Genomic DNA, 23,280 nt, shown 5'->3' on the forward strand with positions numbered 1-23,280 from the left:
TCCACCTGGACATACTACAGATGCCTCAAATACCAACACCCCAAACCAAAATGATCTTTTGATCGTCCCTGCTCTCATATCTGTATTGTATGAATGCACTGTTCCTTACCTCAGTGGTATTTTCACGTAGCTAATTCTTCATGCCAAAAAGTAGGCATAATACTTTCCTTTTCCCTCTTTACTGTCCTTTCAACCCAGTAAATCCCCAAGTTTTACCCATTTACCTCTTTAAGTCTCAGATGAGACACCATAGCCACTGCCTAAATAGAAGCCATTACTAATATTTCCCAGAACACTTTAACACTTTAACTCCTGCGGTCCCTTCTAATCTTTCCTTCCAATAATCTTTCAAAAATGAGAATGTGCTTCTACTACCATTTTGGTGAAAATTCATCAACTGCTTCCACTATTCTTAAGATAATGTCTAAAGTCCTTACAAGGCCAAAAGAAGTCTCTGGTTACCATTCTATCTCTATCTACTCTCCAACTCATGCTCCAAAGCCAAGTGATCCAAAATATCTTTGAGCTCCCTAGCCACTAAGTCTATGCATGTGCTGTTTCTTCTGTGTTGAACACTCTTTTTCCTCCTCTCCCTGCTTTTCCTGGCTAACTCCTATTCATCCTTAAGGTTCCAGAAATCTCTGATAAATCTCCACACCATCACCCTACCACCCCAAAAGGTCTGGGTAAAAGGCTTTCTTCTATCTGTGCTTCCACAGCATGCTGAATTTCCTGATCATTTTACTGATAACTCTGGCTATAAGTGGTTTTTTAATTTGTCATTCGTCCCACTGAAACTCTGGTCAGAAAGGACAAATGTGGTTCATCCAACTTTAAGGAGACAAATGATTCAAGTCTAACACGGAAGAAATTTTTCATAAGAGCACAGATGCATCCACAGATAACTTTGGAACATTTCCTATGCATCCATAGGAAATGTTCCAAAGTCATGCTATTCTCTGCTACTCCTCAGGCTGCTTTTCAGTGATTAGAAACTAGCATCACAGAAAAGAAACAGGAGTAGGAGAAAAGCTGGTTGTAGACTAGCCATACTTGGATGTGGGAAAGGAAAAGCAGCACGTACAAACTAACTTTAGAGTCCTAGAAAGAGCAGACAATCTGAGCTTCTCCAAATGTGCTCCTCTAGCTATAGTTTGGTGCTTTTTCATCTTTTAGAAAGTCATCATAAATATGTGAAAATGTCCAAACTTTCAAACAAACTATGGGGATCCCTTTTGTAAATCAAGTAAATATTTATCTATTAAAATGTACTTTTTCTTTCTTGGAAGACTGATTTTGTCTATGTTCATATGACTTAGTTCAGAAAAAACATGCCTGAATACTCTTAAGATTAATATATAAAACAGGTTTCAGTACAAATTCCAAAAAGCTATTTTGAAAATAAGTGAAACTGCATGCCAATTCACTTTTGCCTGAGTTAATGAAAAATAAATATTTGTCAGAAAATATTGTTAAAATGGTTTGTGTCTCATGATACGAACCATACTGCCAAAACTGCCAAAAGGCACAAGAGAATTCATTGCCTAGAAAAAAATCCAGTTAATTTTGGTTGACTTTTATTATATAATAATCCCTGAAAAAGAAATGTACTATATAATCACATAGTTCATAACTTAACAAAGTTTTAAAACCATTTAATAAAAAAATCATCAAAATATATTTTAAAAAACTAACCACTTATTATTCATCATAAAGCCTGATAGGAGCGTGGCAGGTAAATAGGGAGACCATATACTACTTTTAAATATGACTACTGTAGTATTTACTAAAGGCAGTTGAATTTGCTACAGATTAAGACAAACATTTGTCAAAGGAAATACAATTTCACACTAAAATTAATTAAAACATAAGGTACAATGATTAATATCTCATATTTCCTTTGCTCAACTGTTCTGTATTTTTAAGAGATGAGTTAATCTTGCTCATAACTGATTAAAAATAAGCAATTATTTAAATTAATAACATTTCAAAAGTAGAAACACTGGGAAAAAAAATTAATAAATATCTCCCAAGAACTAATACATATAATAAAAAATATAGACTTCAGAAAGGATCACACATGGATTTAAAAATATGTAGGGTCTTTGATAGGCAAAAGAATGTTAAGTATAATTATCTAATAGTTCACAAATTGTATTCCTCAGTAGGTAACAGAGAAGTAAAAATAAAATTTTAGACATACATATATACATATTAAAAACTTTCATTACTTGGAAGTTTCAAATACTGAAAGTAAAATTTAAATTTTGGGGTAAAGGGTATATATAAGGTTTTACCATCATTCAGTGATACTTTTCTCCTTTGTAAATTATGCTGAAAAATAGAGAAAACTGTATATATATTAAATTTTATAATAAATTATATCAAATTATATATATCTGTACTATATATTTAGAACAGTAATCTCCAAAGTATATTATTATAAGTGTATTATCATCAATACTATTTCTTTACTTTCTTTTCACTGAAAATAAAAACATTGTAGATTCTCTCTGGCACCATCACTCAATCTAAATGTTAGATGGTCACATGTCATACAGTGAATTAAACTGCTTAGTTAAATATATTTACAGATGAAATTATCTAGTTTCAGGGGTGCTTGGGTGGCTTAAGTCAGTTGGGCAGCTGACTCAATTTCAGGTGCTGTCATGATCTCAGGGTCCTAGTATCAAGCCCTAAGTCGGGCTCTGCACCGAGTGCTCAGTCTGCTTGTCCCTCTTCCTCTGCTCCTCCCCCCGACTCCCACTCATGTTCCATCTCTATTTCTAAAATGAGTAAGTAAAATCCAAAAAAATTTTTTTTAAAAATCAAGTTTTAAATAAAACTAATCCTCCCAAAATGGAAAAGTGGCTTAAAAAATCCCCCATAAAGAAGTCATGAACTGAAGAAAATGCTAATAATATAAACAAGAAAATAGCATAACTGATGCTTCCCCTACTTTTGTAGGAGTCTCTGTTTTCCTTCATAAAATGGCTGATAAAGATGACAAATGTTGGAGGGCCTAGGTGGCTCAGTTGCTTGGAAGATTAAATTTATAGATTAAATTATCTAGTTTTAGGGGCACCTGGGTGGCTCAGTCACTTGGGCAGCCAACTCTTGATTTCAGCTTCAGGTCATGATCTCAGGGTCATGAGATGGAGCCCAACATCAGGCTGTGCGCTCGGCATGGAACCTGGTTAAGATTCTCTCTCTCCCAGGGCGCTTGGGTGGCTCAGTAGGTTATGCATCTGCCTTTAGCTTAGGTCCAGATCCCAGAGTCCTGGTATTGAGCCCTGAATGGAGCCTTGAATGGAGCCCCAGATAGGGCTCCCTGCTTAGTGGGGAGTCTGCTTCTCCCTCTGATCCTTCCCCCTCTTGTGCTTGCTGCTCTCCCTCCCTCTCTCGAATAAATAAATAAAATCTTAAAAAAAAAAACTTCTCTCTCCCCCCTCTGTCTGCCTCTGCTCCTTCTTCCCTAAAAAAAGGACAAATGTCAAGTAATGGACCAAAACTAAAGAAAAAAATTATCATGATGTCTATCTGAAATACAGGTTTTCATCCACTATGCTTAAAAGCAGCAGCATAATGGCTCACTGCTTAATGAAAACAATCATTTAAAAACTTATAGTTTAGGGCGCCTAGGTGTTTCAGTCCGTTAAGTTGCAGACTCTTTCATTTCAGCCCCTTTATATCCACTCAGGTCATGATCTCAAGGTCCAAGGGTCCAGTCCTGCGCTCAGCACAAGGCTCCATACTGAGTCATTGCTTAGGATACTTAGGATTCTCTCTCCCTTTCCCTCTGCCCCTCACTCCACTCATGGGCGCATGCACGCACTCTCTCACAAATAAATAAAAAAATTCTTAAAAAAAAAAAAAACTTTACAGCTTCACTAGAGACAGAAGCTTTCTATGAATTTTTATTAAAGTTTAAATGGACTAGAACAGGTAGCATACTCAGAAAAGTCTACCGTTCTCTTGGCTGTGCTCTTTTCAAATAGCAGCAGTCTTTCCCATCTTCTGCAGTCAATTTTTAATTTCTGTTTCTACCTTCACATCTAACTGAACTTAGAAAAGTTCAGGTTGGCATAGAGGTCTTTTGTTGTTATTGTTTGTTTGGCTATCTTTTTTTTTGTTTTATTTTTGCTATTACATTAAGTCTTTCACATTTAGACATACACATATCAAATATATCATACCTATGGGATAAAAGGAGAGCCATTTCTCACCAGTATAAATTATAAAATGAGTTTGGCTAAAAGAGAGGCTGAATGTTCCTTGGAAAATCTGCTGTAACTCTGCTATAAATCTATTTTTTTTTAATTTTTTATTTTTTATAAACATATAATATATTTTTATCCCCAGGGGTACAGGTATGTGAATCGCCAGGTTTACTCACTTCACAGCACTCACCATAGCACATACCCTCCCAATGTCCATAACCCCCACCCCCCTTCTCCCAACCCCCCTCTCCCAGCTACCCTTAGTTTGTTTTGTGAGATTAAGAGTCATGGTTTGTCTTATAAATCTATATTTTAAAAATTATTACTGCCCTAGGACAATACTCAGTACTCCTGGCTGGTAAAGGGTCTTCATACAGTTTGAAAAAGAAAAAAGTACACTGATGTTAGCGTTTTAAGACGGTTGATATGATATAATGTCTTTTTCCATTGGGAATAAAATTGTCACTTTTTCCTTCTTCCACAAAAGCTATAAGTAGCTCATTTATGCACATAAATACAAAGTACTATATAGAGCCCTACTTCTGCCTTGCTATGCTTATAGCAAATAGACAAGATATTTCAATGCTCATTGAAAGACAAAATGTCAAAATGTCTTTATAATTGGTATTTCTGCCCTCGATAATTTTTCCTTAGATCTTAATTTTAGACTTTTATGGAAACTGATAGTCCTAAAAGTACAAAAATACAGATATAAATACCACTATTTACTAACTGAAAGAAAACAAATTGAAATGTGAATAACCCATACTGGAATAATAATAAAAGGATTGTGAAAATTTCTTTCATATGGTAAATCTAATTTTATCCATCAAACTTCTTAGGATTATTTGAAACATTCAGTCTCTCTTTTAGCCAAAACTCATTTTTTCTTTATATTTATAATTTATACTAGCAAGATACAGCTCACCTTTTCTTTTCTAATTTGTGATACATGTGACATATTTATGTCTAAGTATGAAAGACTTATGTAATAACAAAATTTAACTAATTAATAGAAAGCAAAACCAGAAACTCCTGTGGATTTTTATTCTAGAACTGCCACTTCTGAGACTAAAAAATAGAAATAAAATAAACAGAGAAGAAAGTAATTAAGATATATAAGCATCTGGGACTTTTTTTTCTAGTTGAATATGTTTGTAACCTCCTAGTTTTGCTTTCAGATAAAACTTATGAAAATATTCTGTAGTTATGCAAGTTAAATACAGTTAAAAGTTAATCTAAGTTTTGAAGGGCCAAGGTAGCCATGCAGAGCAAACTATAGACACGTAAAATAATGCTTTAAGTTTGGCTTATAATATGATCCTAAAGTTTTGGTAGCATCGTGGAATTTCATACAGCTAACAATTCATTTTTAAAGGATTCAGCTTTCCAACAGGTCCATCCTTTCATACAATAGTTATTTCTATAACAAGCATTATTCATATCCTAACATCAAAGATACATATATTCTTCTGTAATAATTTTCTGCAAATCCCATAGGGCCTTCTCACTAACTTAAAATAAAGAACTTACAGTCAAGGAATTTTCACCATCATCATGTCTCATATGATTATGATGAGCTCTTCCTCTACCATCAGAGATGCTGAGCAAGTCTCTTCCAAAGGGTTCAGAAAAACTTCTCATCATCTGTCGCATACTTTCTCGGTGTGCAATAAAAGAATCACTGTTGAAAATACATATCATCCAAGAGTAAGTTTTGGAATTTAAGTCACAAGTAGGTAGCTAAATACTACAAAGAATTATTTTGTGTTGATAGTCTTGTTAAAGAGACAAAAGAATTTAGGCAAATGGAATTATCTCCCAAAGATCCATTATTTATGAATACAAAAACTATTCCATTTCTTATCTACTATAATTAATCTATATATAATAAAAATTCATCTTTATTTAACCCTTATTGTATGAAAATGGCAAATACAAAGTAACACATCTCAGGTAGCTTAGGCCAGCACTAAGGGAAATGGCCAAAAAAAAGGACTGAAAAATACTAGTACCAGGTAGAGGTCATCTTAGGCAGCCAAAAAAATATAAATTCTAGTAAGAACCAATAAAGAATGCTGGCTTATTTATTTTTTAACTCTTTATTTATGAAATATGAGCACTGAGAAATATAGCTAGGTCATGACTACTGTAAATATACATTATTCTAATAGTCAAAAATAAAGCTACAGATCACCTTTATGAGGCTAACTTTTGTTTCTAAGAACTCTTAGTATCAGAAATCACCACACAGAAAAAATATCTCCCATGTCTTAAGATAGCTGTTCTCAAACTTTTTTTGAAATTACCGAGCAACCAATGAGCAGGTTAGAAATGCATATTTCTGTCCCCCCAATGATATCTCAATCTAATTTACTAGTTCTGGGTGTGGTTTGTGGACATGCACCCCTGGTGATCTTACTTCAAGTAGTCCCTTCACCAACTTTTGAGGAATAGTATTCCTTCAGTATATGTAGTACGTGAATTAATTAGAACTCAAGCCTTTATCCTGAACCTAAATTTCCACTGCAATAAAATGAGAATAATATTGCACATCCCTGTTGTTGAGATTAAAGCATGTAATCTGAAGGCACAAAGCACAGTATCTGGCCCACAGAGTATGTTGAAACTTAATTTCCCTTAAATTCCCCTAATTTCCCTTCCTTTAAGAGAAACTTTTCTTCTTAATTCATTTATGAGTGCCACTCCCTATTATTCTATTATTAATATTAAACACCTTTCATTGAAAAAAGATTTGTTTTATTTAAAAATACATATAACAATAATCGTGTTTTGTATTTGTATAAATACCAGTGTTCATAACCTGATGTTATCCCATTCACAAGTTGCATTCAAGAATGTAAAATTCTGTCTCTGTCAAATAAATAAATAGAATCTTTAAAAAAATTGTTTGATATTATTAAACTTAAATTCAGTCAGGAACATTATAAACTTGATTATCTAGTCTCTGGTAAACTAATGAACTCACTAATTTATATGTGTGGTAGGCAGCTTCTAAGATGGCCCCCAATGATCCCCTTCCCTTAAGTATGGGCTGGATTTACTGACTTGTCTCCAACAGAATGTGGCTTCTGCTTGGGCATTGTCTTAGCAAGATGACTCACTGTAGGTCAAGCAGCTGCTTTGCTGTGAGACAGCCCTGTGAGCTTAGATGTAGATTTTTGAGACCAGCCAACAACCATGTGAAAGAACTTGGAAGTAAATTCCCCATCAGTCAAGCCATGAGATGACTGCAGCCTTGACTCACAACTTGATGCAGCCTCCTAAGAAGCCCTGAGTCACAACTGCCCAGGAAAGCTGCTCCTGGATTTCTAACCAACAGAAATTATATAATAAATGTTTCTTGTTTTAAGCTACTAAATTATAGCAGCAATATATTACTAACACATATTATATCTCAAGGAACAGTACATAATACATCTAAAACTGTCCCCATTCTAAGTCTTCAATTATGCTGGTTTTTATCTAAAGACTGGGAGGGAAACAGATGTAAATCTATAAAAATAGTTTGTCTGTAGGTCCTTTTCTGCATTTTGAGAAAATATTTTTTAAAATTTTCACCAAATTTTGAGACTATGTTTGGGATGGTACAAATTAAAATATGAGCTTCTATAAACCTCAGGAGGATGGGGTTTCTCAGACAGGTAGACTTATTATAGAGCAGTTGAAACCAAGGCACAAGAAGCCCGTGAAACCATTGATTAGAAGATATCTCACGTACTAAAACACTGAGCCAGAGAAAACCAACTAGTTGAAATGAGTACCTCTTCCCTAATCAAGTCACTAAGGAAGAGGTTCAGAACTAGGTATTGATTGCAATGCAGCTGCTACTTCTATATAGCATGTAGCATGTACCCAGGTGAGTAGAGAGAGCTGGGCAAATAACTCTCCCCCAAAATAATGGAGAGAACGTGTAATATATAGAATGGTTCAAATTCAATAAACATTTATCATGTATACTGTGTGTCAAGCACAGAAGTTGATTATTGGTCTAGAGGAATTTACAGTCTGACAGAGAAATGAGACATATGTTTTAAAATTAGAAATATAAAACTTGGATATTAGTTTAGTTAATGTAAGAAATTGCCATAAATTTAGTGATTAAAACAATAAATTTATACTTTTACAGTTCAGGAGATCAGAAGCCCAGAATAGATATACGTGGGCTACAATCAAGGCATTGGCAGGGCTGGGTTCATTCTAGAGGCTGTGGGGGAAAGTCTGTTTCTTCCTTGCCTTTTTTCAAGCTTCTAGAGATGGCCCATATTCCTTGGCTTGTGATTCCCCCCCCCCGCCCCATTTTCAAAGCCAGCAGCATAGCATCTTCAAGTCTCTCTGACTCTTCCATATTTAAAGGACCCTTGTGATTAAATTGAGTCTACCTGGGTAATCCAGGTTAATCTCTTATTTTAAGGTGTTTAAAATTTTTAGTTTCATCTGTAACCTTAATTCCTCCTTGTCATATAAAATAATATATTCACAAATTCTGGTGATTAGGACATGGTCATCTTTGGGAGAAGGGGCATTATTCCACCTACAACTGATATATTCCTAAAATCACATTATTTAAAGCAATTTCCAAGTATTTCTCTCAGTCTCTATGAAAGTCTTAGAAGACTGAAATGCTATTTAAAAAAATGCCTGTGATTAACCTGGTGCTAGGAAACTAAATGGAATTTCTATGACTGATAATTAAGTGTTCTGGCATATTAAGGTTGGCTAGGCAAAGCTATCATGTTCAGTGGGTTAGGTGTATTAAATGCATTTTCAAATCACACAGTTTTCAGTTTACAATGGGTTTATCAGGATGTTAACTCCATCTTAAATTGAGGGAGACCTGTACTTCTTCTGGGCTCTATTCTTCATCTGTTCTTGTTTTCCCTGGCCTCTGTGGGGCTATTCCTTTCAACCTGAACATGCTTAAAAATCACTGGAGGTCCTTATTAAAATACAGATTCCTGAAACATACAACCAAGGATTTTTGATTCATTATATCTGGGGCATGGCCCAATAATCTGCATTTAAGCAAGCATTTCTATCAACCCTAGTGAAGACATTCCAAGAACCTTACATGAATAAACACAAATCTAAACTCTTCAACCATTTAATCAGGGACCTCTGTTCAATTTCAGCTTGTTTTGATACAAACTATCTCCATTTGGGGTGCCTGGAGGGGTTCAGTGGGTTTAAGCCTCTGCCTTAAGCTCAGGTCATGATCCCAGAGTCCTGGAATCGAGCCCCACATCTGGCTCTCTGCTTAGCAGGGAGCCTGCTTCCCCCCTCTTTCTCTCTGCCTGCTTCTCTGCCTATTTGTGATCTCTATCAAATTAAAAAAAGGAATCTTAAAAAAAAAAAAAAAAACTATCTCCATTTATTTAACAAATATTTACTGGATACCTATGTAAAAAGCACTGTGCCAGGAAGTGGAAATAGGGAACTGATCTTACAATAGAAGCTGTAATACTTTCTAAAATACTCAGAGTATAAATTACAAATAATAATAAAGTAATTTTGGGACATTTGCCTATTACTATTGTAGTAAGTCTTTAACCTAACATTTCCCACACTGTCTTTTTCCTTAGCCAGCTCTTCCTCTTTATGGCACAGTCATCCAAATTCAAAACTTCAGAATGGGCTGCATGTTAGTTGGGTTTTTATCTGTCCTGCTAACTTCAAGAGAGGAAACAGGTGAACTCTGTTTCCATGGAAAGAATAAAGGAGATGGCAAGTGCTCTAGTTCAATCTCCCTCTATCAAGAAATGTTGGGGTTAGTTTACTTCTGAATGATCATTACTTCTTATATCTTACTATTTCTTTTTTTTTTCAATATTTTATTTTTATTTATTTGACAGAGAGAGATCACAAGTAGGCAGAGAAGCAGGCAGAGAGAGGAAGGGAAGCAGGCTCCCTGCGGAGCAAAGAGCCCGATGCAGGGCTTGATCCCAGGACCCTGAGATCATGACCTGAGCTGAAGGCAGAGGCTTTAACCCACTGAGCCACTCAGGCGCCCCTATCTTACTATTTCTTTTCTGGATTCTAACACCTAGTAATTTTGAGCACAGTAAATTTTTAGTAGTCATGTCTAAGTTTTCTTCACACCCAAAGTGAAACAATGGCTTATCTGGGCATAGAATCTGGATCATTTCTCCTCACTATTTTGAGAATCTATATTGTTTCATTATCTTCCTTACTTAGTGTTAAGAGTGATGACAATGTGGTTCTTATACTTTCTAAAAAAGTCTACACGCTCAGAGCCCCTGGGTGGCTAGTTGGTTGAGTGTCTGCCTTCAGCTCAGGTCATAATCACAGGGTCCTGGGAGAGAGCCCTGCATTCGGCTCCCTGCTGAGTGGGGAGTCCTCCTCTCCCCACTACTCATGCTCTCTCACTTACTCTCTCTCCAATAAACAAAATCTTTAAAAAAAAATCTGCACTCTCTGAAAGATCTATGATTCTTTTCTGTATATATTTTTAAATGTATCAAAATTACATTATTATGCTTCTGGATATAGAATTTTAAAAAATCCTGACAACCCTCAAATTTCCCTTTTCAATCTGTGTTCTAAGGATTTAGGTCTTTGTTTAGTTTTAGAAATTGTTCTTAAAATATTTCTTTGAATATTTACTATTCTTTCTGTTCCTTCTTTGTAGAACTTTGAACCCTCTGTGATTTTGTCCTACATATTGGAAGAAATTCTTTGGTTCAGTTTCCCAGGTTGCTAATTTAGTCTTTGATTGTGAAAATCCTACTTAGCTAATTTTTTTTTTCATTTTAAAATCAAAATTTTAATTTCTTGTATCTCTGGTTAGTTTTTTCAAAATGAATGCACTATCTTCCGACACCTCTATAAAGCTTTTCACATTCAACCCATTTCAATCTCCTTTCAATGTGCCTTTCTATACTGCATAAAAAGAAAGGTTAAGATTTAATTTCCTAGACTCTACTGCAGCAAAGTTTCTGGGTTTAAGTTCTGCCAATTATGGCCATTTATTTGAGAACTAGAAAGCATAAGTGTGGCAATCTGTATGTACTATTACTTCTCTTATTTGGTAAATATGATCACAGAGTAACATAGTCTTTTTGTTGCAGTGTTACCAGAACTGCGAGTGTGATCCCTAGAGCTTATTAGAGGCCAGGGAAGGGAAATTCATTTTGGTGGTATGGGTCCTCACAGGTACCATGACTTTAGAGCCAGCAGAAGTATCAACAGCTTCCCAATTCAACAATTCCTAGTGTGGGAAGTGGCCACTGCTCCCCAACCCCTGGTCTGGACCTCTGATGTGGCTTTAGGAGTCATTCTTCAAAGTTCAATTTCGAGTTTGTTTCTTAAGCCATCATAATCATTCTATAACCTGTTTAATGCCCTGTAATAAATTCTTTTCTGCCTAAAGTCAGTAAATTTTGTTTTCTGTAACTGAACCAATCTAAGTAGGAAAGGTCACCCTTTTGAAGCTTTAATCCCAGTCCAGTATTTCTAAGTAGTATTGACTATTCAAACTATTTTATCATTTTTCTTTTAAGTACTCTTCACTATCTTCTTTTCTACTTTTCTTTCCTTTCCCACAAAAAGAAGGCATAGGTTACCATTATTGAGAGTCAAAGGAGAAATTTTTTAAAAGTTGAAAATAGTCTTGCTATCTGTGTTAGGCCTCTTTATAAGTAAAGACTATTGATAATAAAATAACATGTAGAAAATATTGTCTTTTCTGCTAGATTAAAAGCTTCTTAAGGAAAAGGAACATATCTCTCTTGCTCACTCCACTATCCAAAATTAGCCTGAAGATTTTTCTTTACTGATTGATAGAATAACTAAAAAAGGATAGGAAAAGAGCTATTAAAAGCTCTTTTAAATGGTTTATTATGCCACCTTTAAAAGAGCAAGGCAGATGTTTATATGCTAACATGGAAGGATTAACAAGATATATAGTATATGTCCATCTGTATAAAAAATTCAGATATATATGCTTATAAATGTATAGAACATATCCCTAGGAAGCTGCACAGCAAACTGGTCACTGTGGTTGCATTCAAGAGGGTAACTAGATGGTTGAGGGCCAAAGGTGATAGGTGAGAGGGATTCTTTTAGTTTTTTGGGGTTTTTTTTGTCTCAATAAGCTTTTTTATTGAAGTATAGTACATACAGAGAAGTGCACAGATCATTACTGTATAACTGACTGAGATTTTTTCCCAACTTAGGCATTTTTAAATGCACAGTTTAGTATTAAGCATACTCACATTGTCATGAGAAGTGAGTTTTTTAAACATGTACTCTTCTGTACCTTTTGTTTTTGCCTAAGCATGTATTACATATGCCAAAAATACACTTTTGAAAATGTAAAGCACCTTAATACCTTACGTTATTACCAAATGTTGGATGTTACTGAATTTTAAGATTAAAAAAAAAATTTAAAGTCTCCTAGGGCACATGTAACTATGGAAAATTGATACGGGAAAAGAGTTCTGCAATTCCAAATCAATGCACATGTTCATTCCAGGCTGTATAAATGTGTTTTTTCTTTCTTAATAGTAATAAAGCTGATCTCTCAGCAAATCCCATTAAAATGTTGTAAAATAAAGTATGCCAATTTATCTTATCCTGTGAAAACCCTAAAAATATATTAGCTTGTCAAAGTCTATGGTGAGAAGCTTCTAAATGTTATGTTTTAATAAAGTAATTTACCAGCTGTTATTACTTAGGCATTAGTTTTAAAAAATATGCTAGGGCAGAAACCACTTCAAACACATCGTATAGTTCTGAGGCCTTATTGCCTTAATTAAACTTGGGACACAATTCCTGAAAATTGAATGCAGAAATTTGTTATATTGTTTTGAATGATTGAGACTACCATATATGGTGCAAAGTATTTTTTTAAACTATTAAGAAATAAAAAGATGAGTAGTCTCTAAATAAATCTAATATAGAGGCTGTACTAAATTTATTTAGTGTATGAGAGTGTTTCTAGACTGGTTTATTCCATAGATCTTTTTATTCTTGACCAATATTAATTCTTTTAACAGAAATTGTTGAATATAAAAATAGAGTTAATAATGACTTAAATAAAAGTAGCAGGTTACCTGCATACCTGACCAATGTGATAATTTCCAACTGCATCCACATTAGGATCACCGCTGGTCTGGATGATAGATAACAACTTTACAAATCACTTGTTTGACAAATCCATACTCTAAAAAATTGTGACATGTCAGTACTCTTAGTTCTCCATTTCCTCTCCTGCCATGACTCTCTTGTCCTTTATATACTGATCTGCTTAGGAACACTACTGTACCGTCTCTTTCCTGCTGACAAATTTTATGTAAAGTCATAAAAGGAAAGTGCTCTCTCCAGTGTGCACAGGTTGAAGATACTCCTATTGCAACTGAATACAAAAATTTCTACAGGAAAATTAAATTATTCTTTATCAAATTAGTAACCGAGTCTCTCAGAATGAAGAGTCACTTTAGATAAATGCTGGGTATTAACTGGAAAAACGTGGGGCTCCTGGGTGGCTCAGTGGGTTAAGTCCTCTGCCTTCAGCTCAGGACATAATCCCAGAGTCCTGGGATCGAGCCCCACATCGAGCCCCACATCGGGCCCCACATCGGGCCCTCTGCTCAGCAGGGAGTCTGCTTCCTCCTCTCTCTCTGCCTGCTTCTCTGCCTACTTGTGATCTCTGTCTGTCAAATAAATAAATAAATAAATAAAATCTTTAAAAAAAAAAAAAACACATAATTGTACTAAGTCCACTCAGGAAATACAATAAAATGAAGACACCAGACATTAGATTTATATATTTTTTATATCTCATTCTTCTCAACTGAAAACAAACTCTAACATACTAAGAAAAATACAAGTAAAGATATTATACATACAGTGCAGAAAAATATCATAAACAAGATCAGTTTTCCATGAATACTTGTGGGATTTTTAGTCTGGGATTTTTGTCTTATTGGTAAGAGTGACAGGCATAGAAAATTTGACAGAATACTATCACTACTGTAACAGAACTGTAGGCAACTAGCATTATAGGGAAGTTATAACAATTTTAAAAATTAAATGGATCAATCGCACACAAGGAGCCACTTAGGTTTGAACACACTGGAGAGCAGAAAGGGAGTTGGTTTATGCTTCTGAAATTAAGAACTGAAGATCAAGTTAGTTTAATATTAAGGAATCAGAATTTGGTATCTGGATATCCTTCTTTATACTTAAAGAACATAATTTCAAGTAGTTCTAAGACCCATAAAGAGTTGTCTAAGAAACAATTTTTTGATTGTTACCTCAAAAACTAGATTATTTAAAAGTATTTCATGTCTTGATGATACTTATGCCAAATGATACCAAGCAATTATAATTATGTTTTATTCCATATGATATGGTACTGTGGTTATATAAGGAAACCATATTTTTCAGAAATGTATTTGGAAATAGAGGTTAGATGATAAGAAATCTGGAATTTGCTTTAAAATACATTTGAGATATCAGCAGAAATAGAGATGGATAAAACAAGTATAAATTTTGAAATCCTGGGTGACAGATACACAATTGTTATACTTTTGTAGTATATGTTTGAAATGTTTTATTAAAATTTTTTTAAACAAAGAGAAATAAAACTATGTGGAGTTAGAGGATTTCACACCACCTGATGTTTTAAAATGGATAGTTCAAAAGACAGTCCTTTTGCTTAGAGCTCCATTATTCACTGGACATTTACAGCTTAGAATATGGGTACTGGTGTAGAGATTAAAATGTTTATTCTTATTAATATGCATCACTTAAGAAAACCAGTTAACTTTCCCTTTAGATATATGGATGAAATTCAACCTCAAAGAAGAAAAATACTTCAGAGAACACTAGATTTTGTTCTGTTAATAAGTGAGTATTCAGCAGCTATTATTTTCCCAGAGGAATATAGAATTTAGTGAGATTTATTTTTCTAATTGCATTATAACTGGGCTACAAATTCAACAACTACATGGGCTCATTTAATATGTTGCCCAGGTTCCTCTTCATTTAAATAGAAGTAGGTATATTTATATATAGAACAACTGTTAAAAATGTATTTTTTGAGTGACATGAACAAAAGGCTGCTTGTTGGAAAAAGCATTAAGACGAAATTGTGCTCCCAGTCTGGCTTTTGCACCTGTCTAAACCATTCAGGAAGAAATCCGGCTGGGCCCTGAAGTGAGTTCAATTCTTGTCTACCCAGAACAGCAGCTGCTCAGAGATAAGACTTTAAAATTTCTCTTGTTCAAGCTTGAATTCTTTTTTATTAAAGCCAAAAATCTCTTGTCGTAGCAAGGAACTATTCTATTATTTTAAAAATAAACCTAATGCAGAGTTTCTTTTCTCAGGTAAGAACTCAGTCATTTTTATATTTTTCTCCCTATTCGTATTATTCTCTTGAAAACTAATGTTTCATTCTAGGAAAGTAAAGTGGAAATATGACGAGGCTTTATAAACTTCATACTTTATAAACTGGTCATTTCATATACATAAGCTATTCTAAAGTAATAATTTGAAATGTGGCTAAAGATTTATATGAAAAAATATTCTCCATACATCCATAGGATGCAATACTTTGCAGACACTAAAATCACACTTTAGAGAATAAAGCTAGGAAAGTGATTGTGGCATATGTAGAGGAAAAACAGTGTATTTGTGATCATAAAACTTTGTTCTAATTTTAGAAAATATTTTTCATATATGGAAAATGGAAACAAAATACACCAAAATGATAAAATCTTGATTGCATGATTTCCTTTACCAGACTTTCTATATTTTTCAGATTTTCCATAAAGATGCATTTTCATTTAAATCAGAAAAGATTTACTTATGCTATTATGGTAGCCATACCTCTTTTAGGATTGCTGACACAAACCACAACCATACGGAATGATATTTTGCACAAAATGTACCTTTTCTACACCATATTATTTACCTATCACAAGCTATGAGAAATAAAGTTTGCCCCTCCACTACTAAAAAAAAAAAAAAAAAAAAAAAACCTCTTAGATTGGGAATAATTTCAACATAAAAGGTGTTTTTTTTTTTCTGTTTTGTTTTAAGGGACAGTAAGTTTTATTTCCAAATAAGGTCCTGTTTTTAAGACTCTCAAATATATAAATATATTGATCAATTTCAATTTTTATTTAGCCAGTACAATAATATAGTAAAAAGCAATTTATTCTTTATACATAAGGGTCTCAGATAATTGACATCGCAGTCCCATTTATTAAGAGAAATTCCTTCCTTGCACTATACATTGTGGTGGCAAAAAGCTTCAATCTGAGGGGTTTGAAGTGGCGGGGGTGGGGGGGTGGGAGGTCAGGATACCAGGTGGTGGGTATTATAGAGGGCACGGATTGCATGGAGCATTGGGTGTGGTGAAAAAATGATACTGTTATGCTGAAAATAAATAAATAAATAAATAAAAGCTTATCAGCAGATTGTTATGGTTCTTTTGATCATAAACAAATGTTCCCTAGTTCCAATGAGGTATAAAGGTCCATAAAGAAAATATATTAGGTGATCCAAGTTTTGACACTAGAAATAACGCATATTACATTCTTAACAGAATCTTGAGGGAATGGGGCATGACTTCTACAAATAATAGAGTCCACAGCATTAGGCATATAATAGAAACCTAAGAAATATTTGAAGAATGAATTACATTTCCATAGGCAATTCTTCATTTCCCTGCTGTTTAGAAGCACAGTTTAAAATGGTGGTATGCTGAGCTGCAGCAACTTCTTCTGAGACATTGCAAAAGGCAAGGGAAGCAAGGACAAAAATGAACTATTGGGACTTCATCAAGATCAAAAGCTTTTGCACAGCAAAGGAACAGTCAACAAAACCAAAAGACAACTGACAGAATGGGAGAAGATAATCGCAAATAACATATTAGACAAAGGTCTAGTATCCAAAATCTACAAAGAACTTACCATCCTCAACACCCAAAGAACAAATAATCCAATCAAGAAATGAGCAGAGGACATGAACAGACATTTCTACAAAGACTTCCAGATGGCCAACACACACATGAAAAAGTGCTCAACATCCCTCAACATCAGGTTAATATAAATCAAAACCACAATGAGATAATACCACCTCCCCACCAGTCAGAATGGCCAAAATTAACAGTCCAGAAACGACAAATGTTGGTGAGGATGTGGAGAGAGGGGAACCCTCTTACACTGTTGGTGGGAATGCAAACTGGTGCAGCCACTCTGGGAAGTTCCTCAAAAAAGCTGAAAATAGACCTACCCTACAACCCAGCAATCGCACTACTGGGTATTTACCCTAAAGATACAAATGTAGTGATCCGAAGGGGCACATGCACCAGAAAGTTTCTAGCAGCAATGTCCACAATAGCCAAACTATGGAAAGAACCTAGATGTCCATCAACAAATGAATGGATAAAGAAGAGGTGATATATATACAATGGAATACTATGCAGTCATCAAAAGAAATGAAAACTTGCCATATGCAATGATATGGATGGAACTAGAGGGTATTATGCTGAGCGAAATAAGTCAATCAGAGAAAGACTTTTTTTATCATATGATCTCTCTGATATGAAGAATTTGAGAGGAAGGGTGGGGGGTCGTGGTGAGTAGGGAAAGAAAAAATGAAACAAGATGGGATCGGGAAGGAGACAAGCCCTAAGACAAACACAAACCCATGTTAATATCATGAAACAAACTGAGGGTTGCTGGGGGGATTGGGGCGTAGGGATAGGGTTATGGACATTGAGGAGGGTATGTGCTATGGTGAGTGCTGTGAAATGTGTAAGCCTGATGATTCACAGGCCTATACCCCTGGGGCAAATAATACATTATATGTTAATAAAAATAAAATAAAATAAAACAAAATGAAATAAAATGGTGGTATGGCAGAAGCCTTTTATATTAAAAGGACTGCAGGAATGACCATGGCCCCCTCTCATCCTTTAAGTACTTTTATGCAAGATATTTACAATGTTCAGTGATAGAACTAATTATTATATGATTAGATGCTACCAAATGGCATTTCTCTCTTTTTTTTTTTAAGATTTTATTTATTTATTTAACAGAGATCATAAGTAGGGAGAGAAGCAGAAGCAGGCAGAGAGAGAGGAGGAAGCAGGCTCCCTGCTGATCAGAGAGCCCGATGCGGGGCTGGATCCCAGGACCCTAAGATCATGACCTGAGCTGAAAGCAGAGGCTTTAACCCACTGAGCCACCCAGGTGCCCCCAAATGGCATTTCTTGATCCAGCAACTATGTCATACTCTTGTTGTGCATCTTGGCTCCTAATTCAATAGTTTAAACCTACTGAACCACAGAAAGTCCAAAGTCTACCTTAGAAATTCTTTCAGTTCAAGGATCATAGTGCTTCATTCTATCAAATATGATGTTGAAATCTGCAAAGTTCATTTATAAGAAATATCTATCTTAACATATTGCTGAGAACAAATTTTTAGGTGTCAAAAATCACAGAAGCTGTTGGGTGTCTTAACATAAAATGGGATCCAGAAAATTAAAACCTTAAATGTTAGCGGAGTACTCTCAAGCCACCTCTATTAAATGATTAAAATTAGAGGTTTATTAGGCAGAATACTAATTAGCACCAAACTATGTCATCTTGATGAAGACCCTACCTCAGACTTTAAGTCTGGAAACAAGTATGTGTGTAACCCTGAACATTCATTGTTCACGAAAGCTTATTTAGAAAGGTGATTTTATTTCCCATTTTATGACAATATTCTCAATCAAGAAAATAGCAGTCAAGGCCTATCTTGTACATGGAATATATTCACCTTCAACTCAGTATGTAAGTCAAAGCCAGTGTCCTTCAACTACTTCCAAAGTGCAAAATAATTTAATTAAAAAAATTATAGATATATGTTTCAGTTCCTGCTAAGACCAAGGACATGGAAAAAGTAACAGCCTGTGAATATACATAGGGGTTCTTTGACCAAAGACTGGTCATCATACATAGGATACCCTTAAGGAAATGCTAACGATTTATAATTAAAAATAAGTCTGATGGATTTGCCGACCTGCTTCTAAGCCTTTAATATCTAATATCTGATATGTGGTAACATAGCTATCCTTTGTAGACTTGCATGATCAGCCTCTCATTTCTGCAGCTCAGAAGATTCAAAGTTCATGTTTCTGCACAGAGTAGAAATTTTCAGACTGTACCGGATATAGGTAAATTTTTATATTAAATAATCAATGTTTCTTAGGATATAGGAATGGATGCCAAAATCATGTGGACCTCAAATTGATTTTCCTGTCCATACGTATGCATTTCTATTTCTTCTCAAGCAAATATAAATGGGAAGGGAAAGTAGTATTCTTGAGAGTAAATTGCATGCAGAAGTGCCAGCTTTTAGCTTTCGTGTTTTTGATGAAATTACAAGTGTTATTTACTTAAGAAGGTATATATGAGAGTATATTGTATAGCAACTTTCACTGAATTTCAGCTCTGCAATATCAGGTACAAAAAAAAGCTCCAAATACATAATAAAACACTAAACTTCAACATATCACCTTTTTTTTTTCAACATATCACTTTTATAGTTTCCTTTTAATTTTCTGATGAAACATTTAAGGTACAACATTTAGGGTAAACATTGAAAATGAACATTTTTGAATTCAAGACTATAGATACTATTAATTTTTTTTTACTCCAATCTTTTAAACATCAACAATTTGATTACAGGATTTTACCAGCCTCATATTATTTAATAATTCTAATTTTATATCCAAAAACTATTTGCCCACTTTTGAGTAATTAGTAAATTAGAAGAGTGTGCTTATTATACTGACATCCTTGATATACTGAACTAATGGTTATTTAGATGATGTTAGTGTTCAAATTAGAAAGTGTCAACAACAACAATAGCATATGTTGAATGCAAATGCTTTCAGCAATCAACTAAATACCAGATTAACTACAATACAATACAAACTACAATACATATTAAATACAATATAATACAAAGTCCTTTACAAAGTGTAAAGGACACCAGATTATCATTAAACAATATTTACTGAATACTTTCTACATGTCAGGTATTAAGTTAGCAGTAAAGGAACACAGTGACACATTAGGTTAGCAAAAGGGCTAATTTTTATACAAAAGATGGTGGGCATGGAACCCTTCTGTGTTCTTTAAGGTGTCTACAACCTTTAGGAATTTCTTATGTTGAACTTATATAAGTAATGGATACTCATTTTGTTTGGGGTTAGAGTAAAAGGGGTGGGTTAAATGACAGAGTACTTGAATAAATAGAAACACACATTCTTTTTCATCTTTACTCTCCCCAACCCGGTTGTGTTTACGTTCTAAACAGTTATTTGTGGAGAAACAAAATTATAAGGATGAATGTTTTATAAAGTTAAGTACAAGAAATTAATCCTAAATTTTTATGATATGGCTGTCTGCATTTGAAGAAGGTTATGGAAAGTGATGACCGAAAGACCCACTGACATGTAACCAACGGTCCTTTCCATCCTAAGCACAGGGAAGAGTGTTCTTTGATGTATGCCTACTATTTGTGGTCTGTTACTATTTCTGACACTGACTCTTGGGTTCATTGCCTTTGCTCAGACAGCTACCCAAGAGTTTAAATTACACTTTTGCTAGACGTTTTAAAAAAGGTACTAATTATACACTCACAGTTAAGGCCATTGCTATTTTTGATATAATTGCGGACATAATGCAACTTAAAAGTTGTCAAAATCTTCTTAAATACTACCCATTGTAGTGATGTCACAATTACATAAGAATCATTTCAACAGCACAACAAATCTATGGATATATTTAGTTAGTCCCTACTCTTCAGAGACTTTTAAAAGAGCAAATCATATTAGAGCACAAATTTTAAAACTTGTCAAGATGGCATTAATTGTAAATGTTCCAAAAGCTCCTAAACAAGTTAACTAAAACAGCACTATACATTTTTCTGAATCCATACACCCCTTAATTGTAATTTATAACCTTTAGAATGAAATGTTAACCATTTTATTTTTCTATATTAATCATTTCATCCTTTTTTAACCAATTATTCTTTCAATTGTTACTTTCATGTTATTCAGTTTAAAAATAGTACTAACACATAAGCCAACATAATATTTCCCTTTAAAAACAACAATACTATGTAGAAAACTGTTGACATTTTAAACTTAAAAAAGAAAAAAAGCCTCCAAGTTGCAAAGAGGTAGAATTTAATCGATCAAAATAAATTAGGACACCAAGTCAAAATTCAAACTGCCAAAACACTTGGGCAAAAAAGTATCACAAAGAGCTGCCTGGGTGGCTCAGTGGTTAAGCCTCTGCCTTCAGCTCAGGTCACGATCCCAGAGTCCTAGGATGGAGCCTGGCTGTCTGCTCGGTGGGGAGCCTGCTTCCCCCTCTTTCTCTGCCTGCCTCTCTGCCTACTTGTGATCTCTCTCTCTCTCTGTCTGTCAAAAAAAGAAAGAAAAAAAAAAAAGTATCACAAAGCCTCCCGTCTTGGGAATCCAACTGTTACCATTTTTTTATCATACCCAAAGGAAGAACTAAAACAAAACAAAACAAAACAAACACACAAAAACCCCCAAAACCCCACACACCCTCACCCAAGAAAACTAACTTATAGTGAAGCAATTAATTAAGTTCTGGATCCCTTCTTCCTAAGGCATCATGTTAATTCACTTGGAACTGTCCACAGGTTTGACATTTGTTTACCTGAAGTGTTAAACGCCCCCACAGTCTGCGTCCCTGCCCTATCTGTACTTCTGACAGAGGAGTCCCTTTACAAACAAGACTAGCTTTGTAACAAAGCAAGCAAAGAAAACAAACCGTGCGCCTGGCAACCTCCAACCACTCCGACGTGAGAGACAGCACAACTCTCCGACTTTGCTGTGCTCTCCGAAACGCGTATTTATGAAAACCCTGTTTTAAAAATGTGTTCCTTTTCAAACAACTGTCATCTTCTAAGACATTCTCTGCCTCTCATTTGGAATTGAAACAGGTGTGGGAGGGGTCCCCTAAGCCTAATTCTCGCCAGAAGTTCCACCTAGAGAGGTTACCGTCACCTGCAACGCTCTGCGGCTGCGAAGGCGGGCCTCGGAACGCGGGAACCAACCCGAACACCCCAAGTCCGGCCAAGTTGAGAGCAACGGGCACTTGGGTTTGTGTGCGGGGGCGGGGGGGGGGTGCCGCCCGCACCTCTCTTCACCTCACGCTCCCAGACCCTTCTCTCCCCTCCCTCCCAGACCCCCAAATCTTCCTCTCTCTCAACCCCCCCAAGCCTTCTCCCCTCTCCTTCCCACATCCCTAAGTTCTCGACTCCCTTCCCTCTCACGCCCTCGAGTCCATCTCTCCCCCAGCCGCCTCCTGAAGTTCCCCAAATTCCCTCTCGCCTTCCTCAGCTTTCTCGCACTTTCCCTTACAATAGCTCCCTTCAAGATCCCTGAACTTCCGCGCGACCGCGGGCTCTCGACCCCAGACACTCACGAGAAGAAGGGATCATCCTCAAAGCTGCTGCTCAGCATCCCGAACATACTGGCTCTGTCACCCGCGGCGGCGGACGCGGACAGATTGGAAGACGATGTAACTTGCCGCGGCCGCGACCGGAGCCAGTGTTCCCGCACGCAGTCGATGCTACTCACCCGGCTAAGAAGGCGGTGCCCGCCGGGAAAGGCGGTGCGTGACGCCGAGCTGCTTTCCCATTGGACACGGGTCTCCCGACGTCACTAAGACGAGGCGGGGAAAACGCGCCGCTGCCATAGCAACTGCGATCAACACAGTGGAAGCGAGAGGTTTGGTTTCCCGCCAGTCAGGCAACCCTTCTGAGGTCTTCTGAGGGACGAGATAGCTTGTTCCCAGGACTGCAGGAACCCCAAAATTAGACCACCCTCTGCGTGACCTTGGGCACAGCGCCCTCGGCCTCGAACCCTAACTCACTTTTCGGGAAAATGGGAATGGGTCAAGATTTGGGCTAGATGGCTTCCAAAGATCTAGTCACTTGCAGCATTTTGTTATTCACGGGAAAGAGTCTTGTATCC

At 35.8% G+C, this 23,280-nt stretch overlaps 1 protein-coding gene across 3 annotated transcripts in view; it reads right to left on the reverse strand.

Annotated features, from left to right (window-relative positions):
* Positions 1-22,909, reverse strand: part of MLF1 (myeloid leukemia factor 1) — a 32,912-nt gene extending 10,003 nt beyond the window's left edge. Inside the window, exons 1-3 of one of the 3 annotated variants that reach the window (XM_059163668.1) lie at positions 22,730-22,909; positions 5,754-5,904; positions 1,503-1,544 (exon numbers count right to left, since the gene is read on the reverse strand). In XM_059163668.1, the coding sequence (XP_059019651.1) occupies positions 1,503-1,544; positions 5,754-5,904; positions 22,730-22,776 (240 nt within the window). In that variant the 5' untranslated portion in view covers positions 22,777-22,909. The remainder of the gene's footprint in view (positions 1-1,502; positions 1,545-5,753; positions 5,905-22,729) is intronic. The other 2 variants (XM_059163670.1, XM_059163669.1) reach the window with 2 other exon arrangements.
* Between the last annotated feature and the right edge of the window lie 371 nt (positions 22,910-23,280).

This window comes from Mustela lutreola, chromosome 2 (assembly GCF_030435805.1).
Source record: "Mustela lutreola isolate mMusLut2 chromosome 2, mMusLut2.pri, whole genome shotgun sequence".
Taxonomy (NCBI): Eukaryota; Metazoa; Chordata; class Mammalia; order Carnivora; family Mustelidae; genus Mustela; species Mustela lutreola.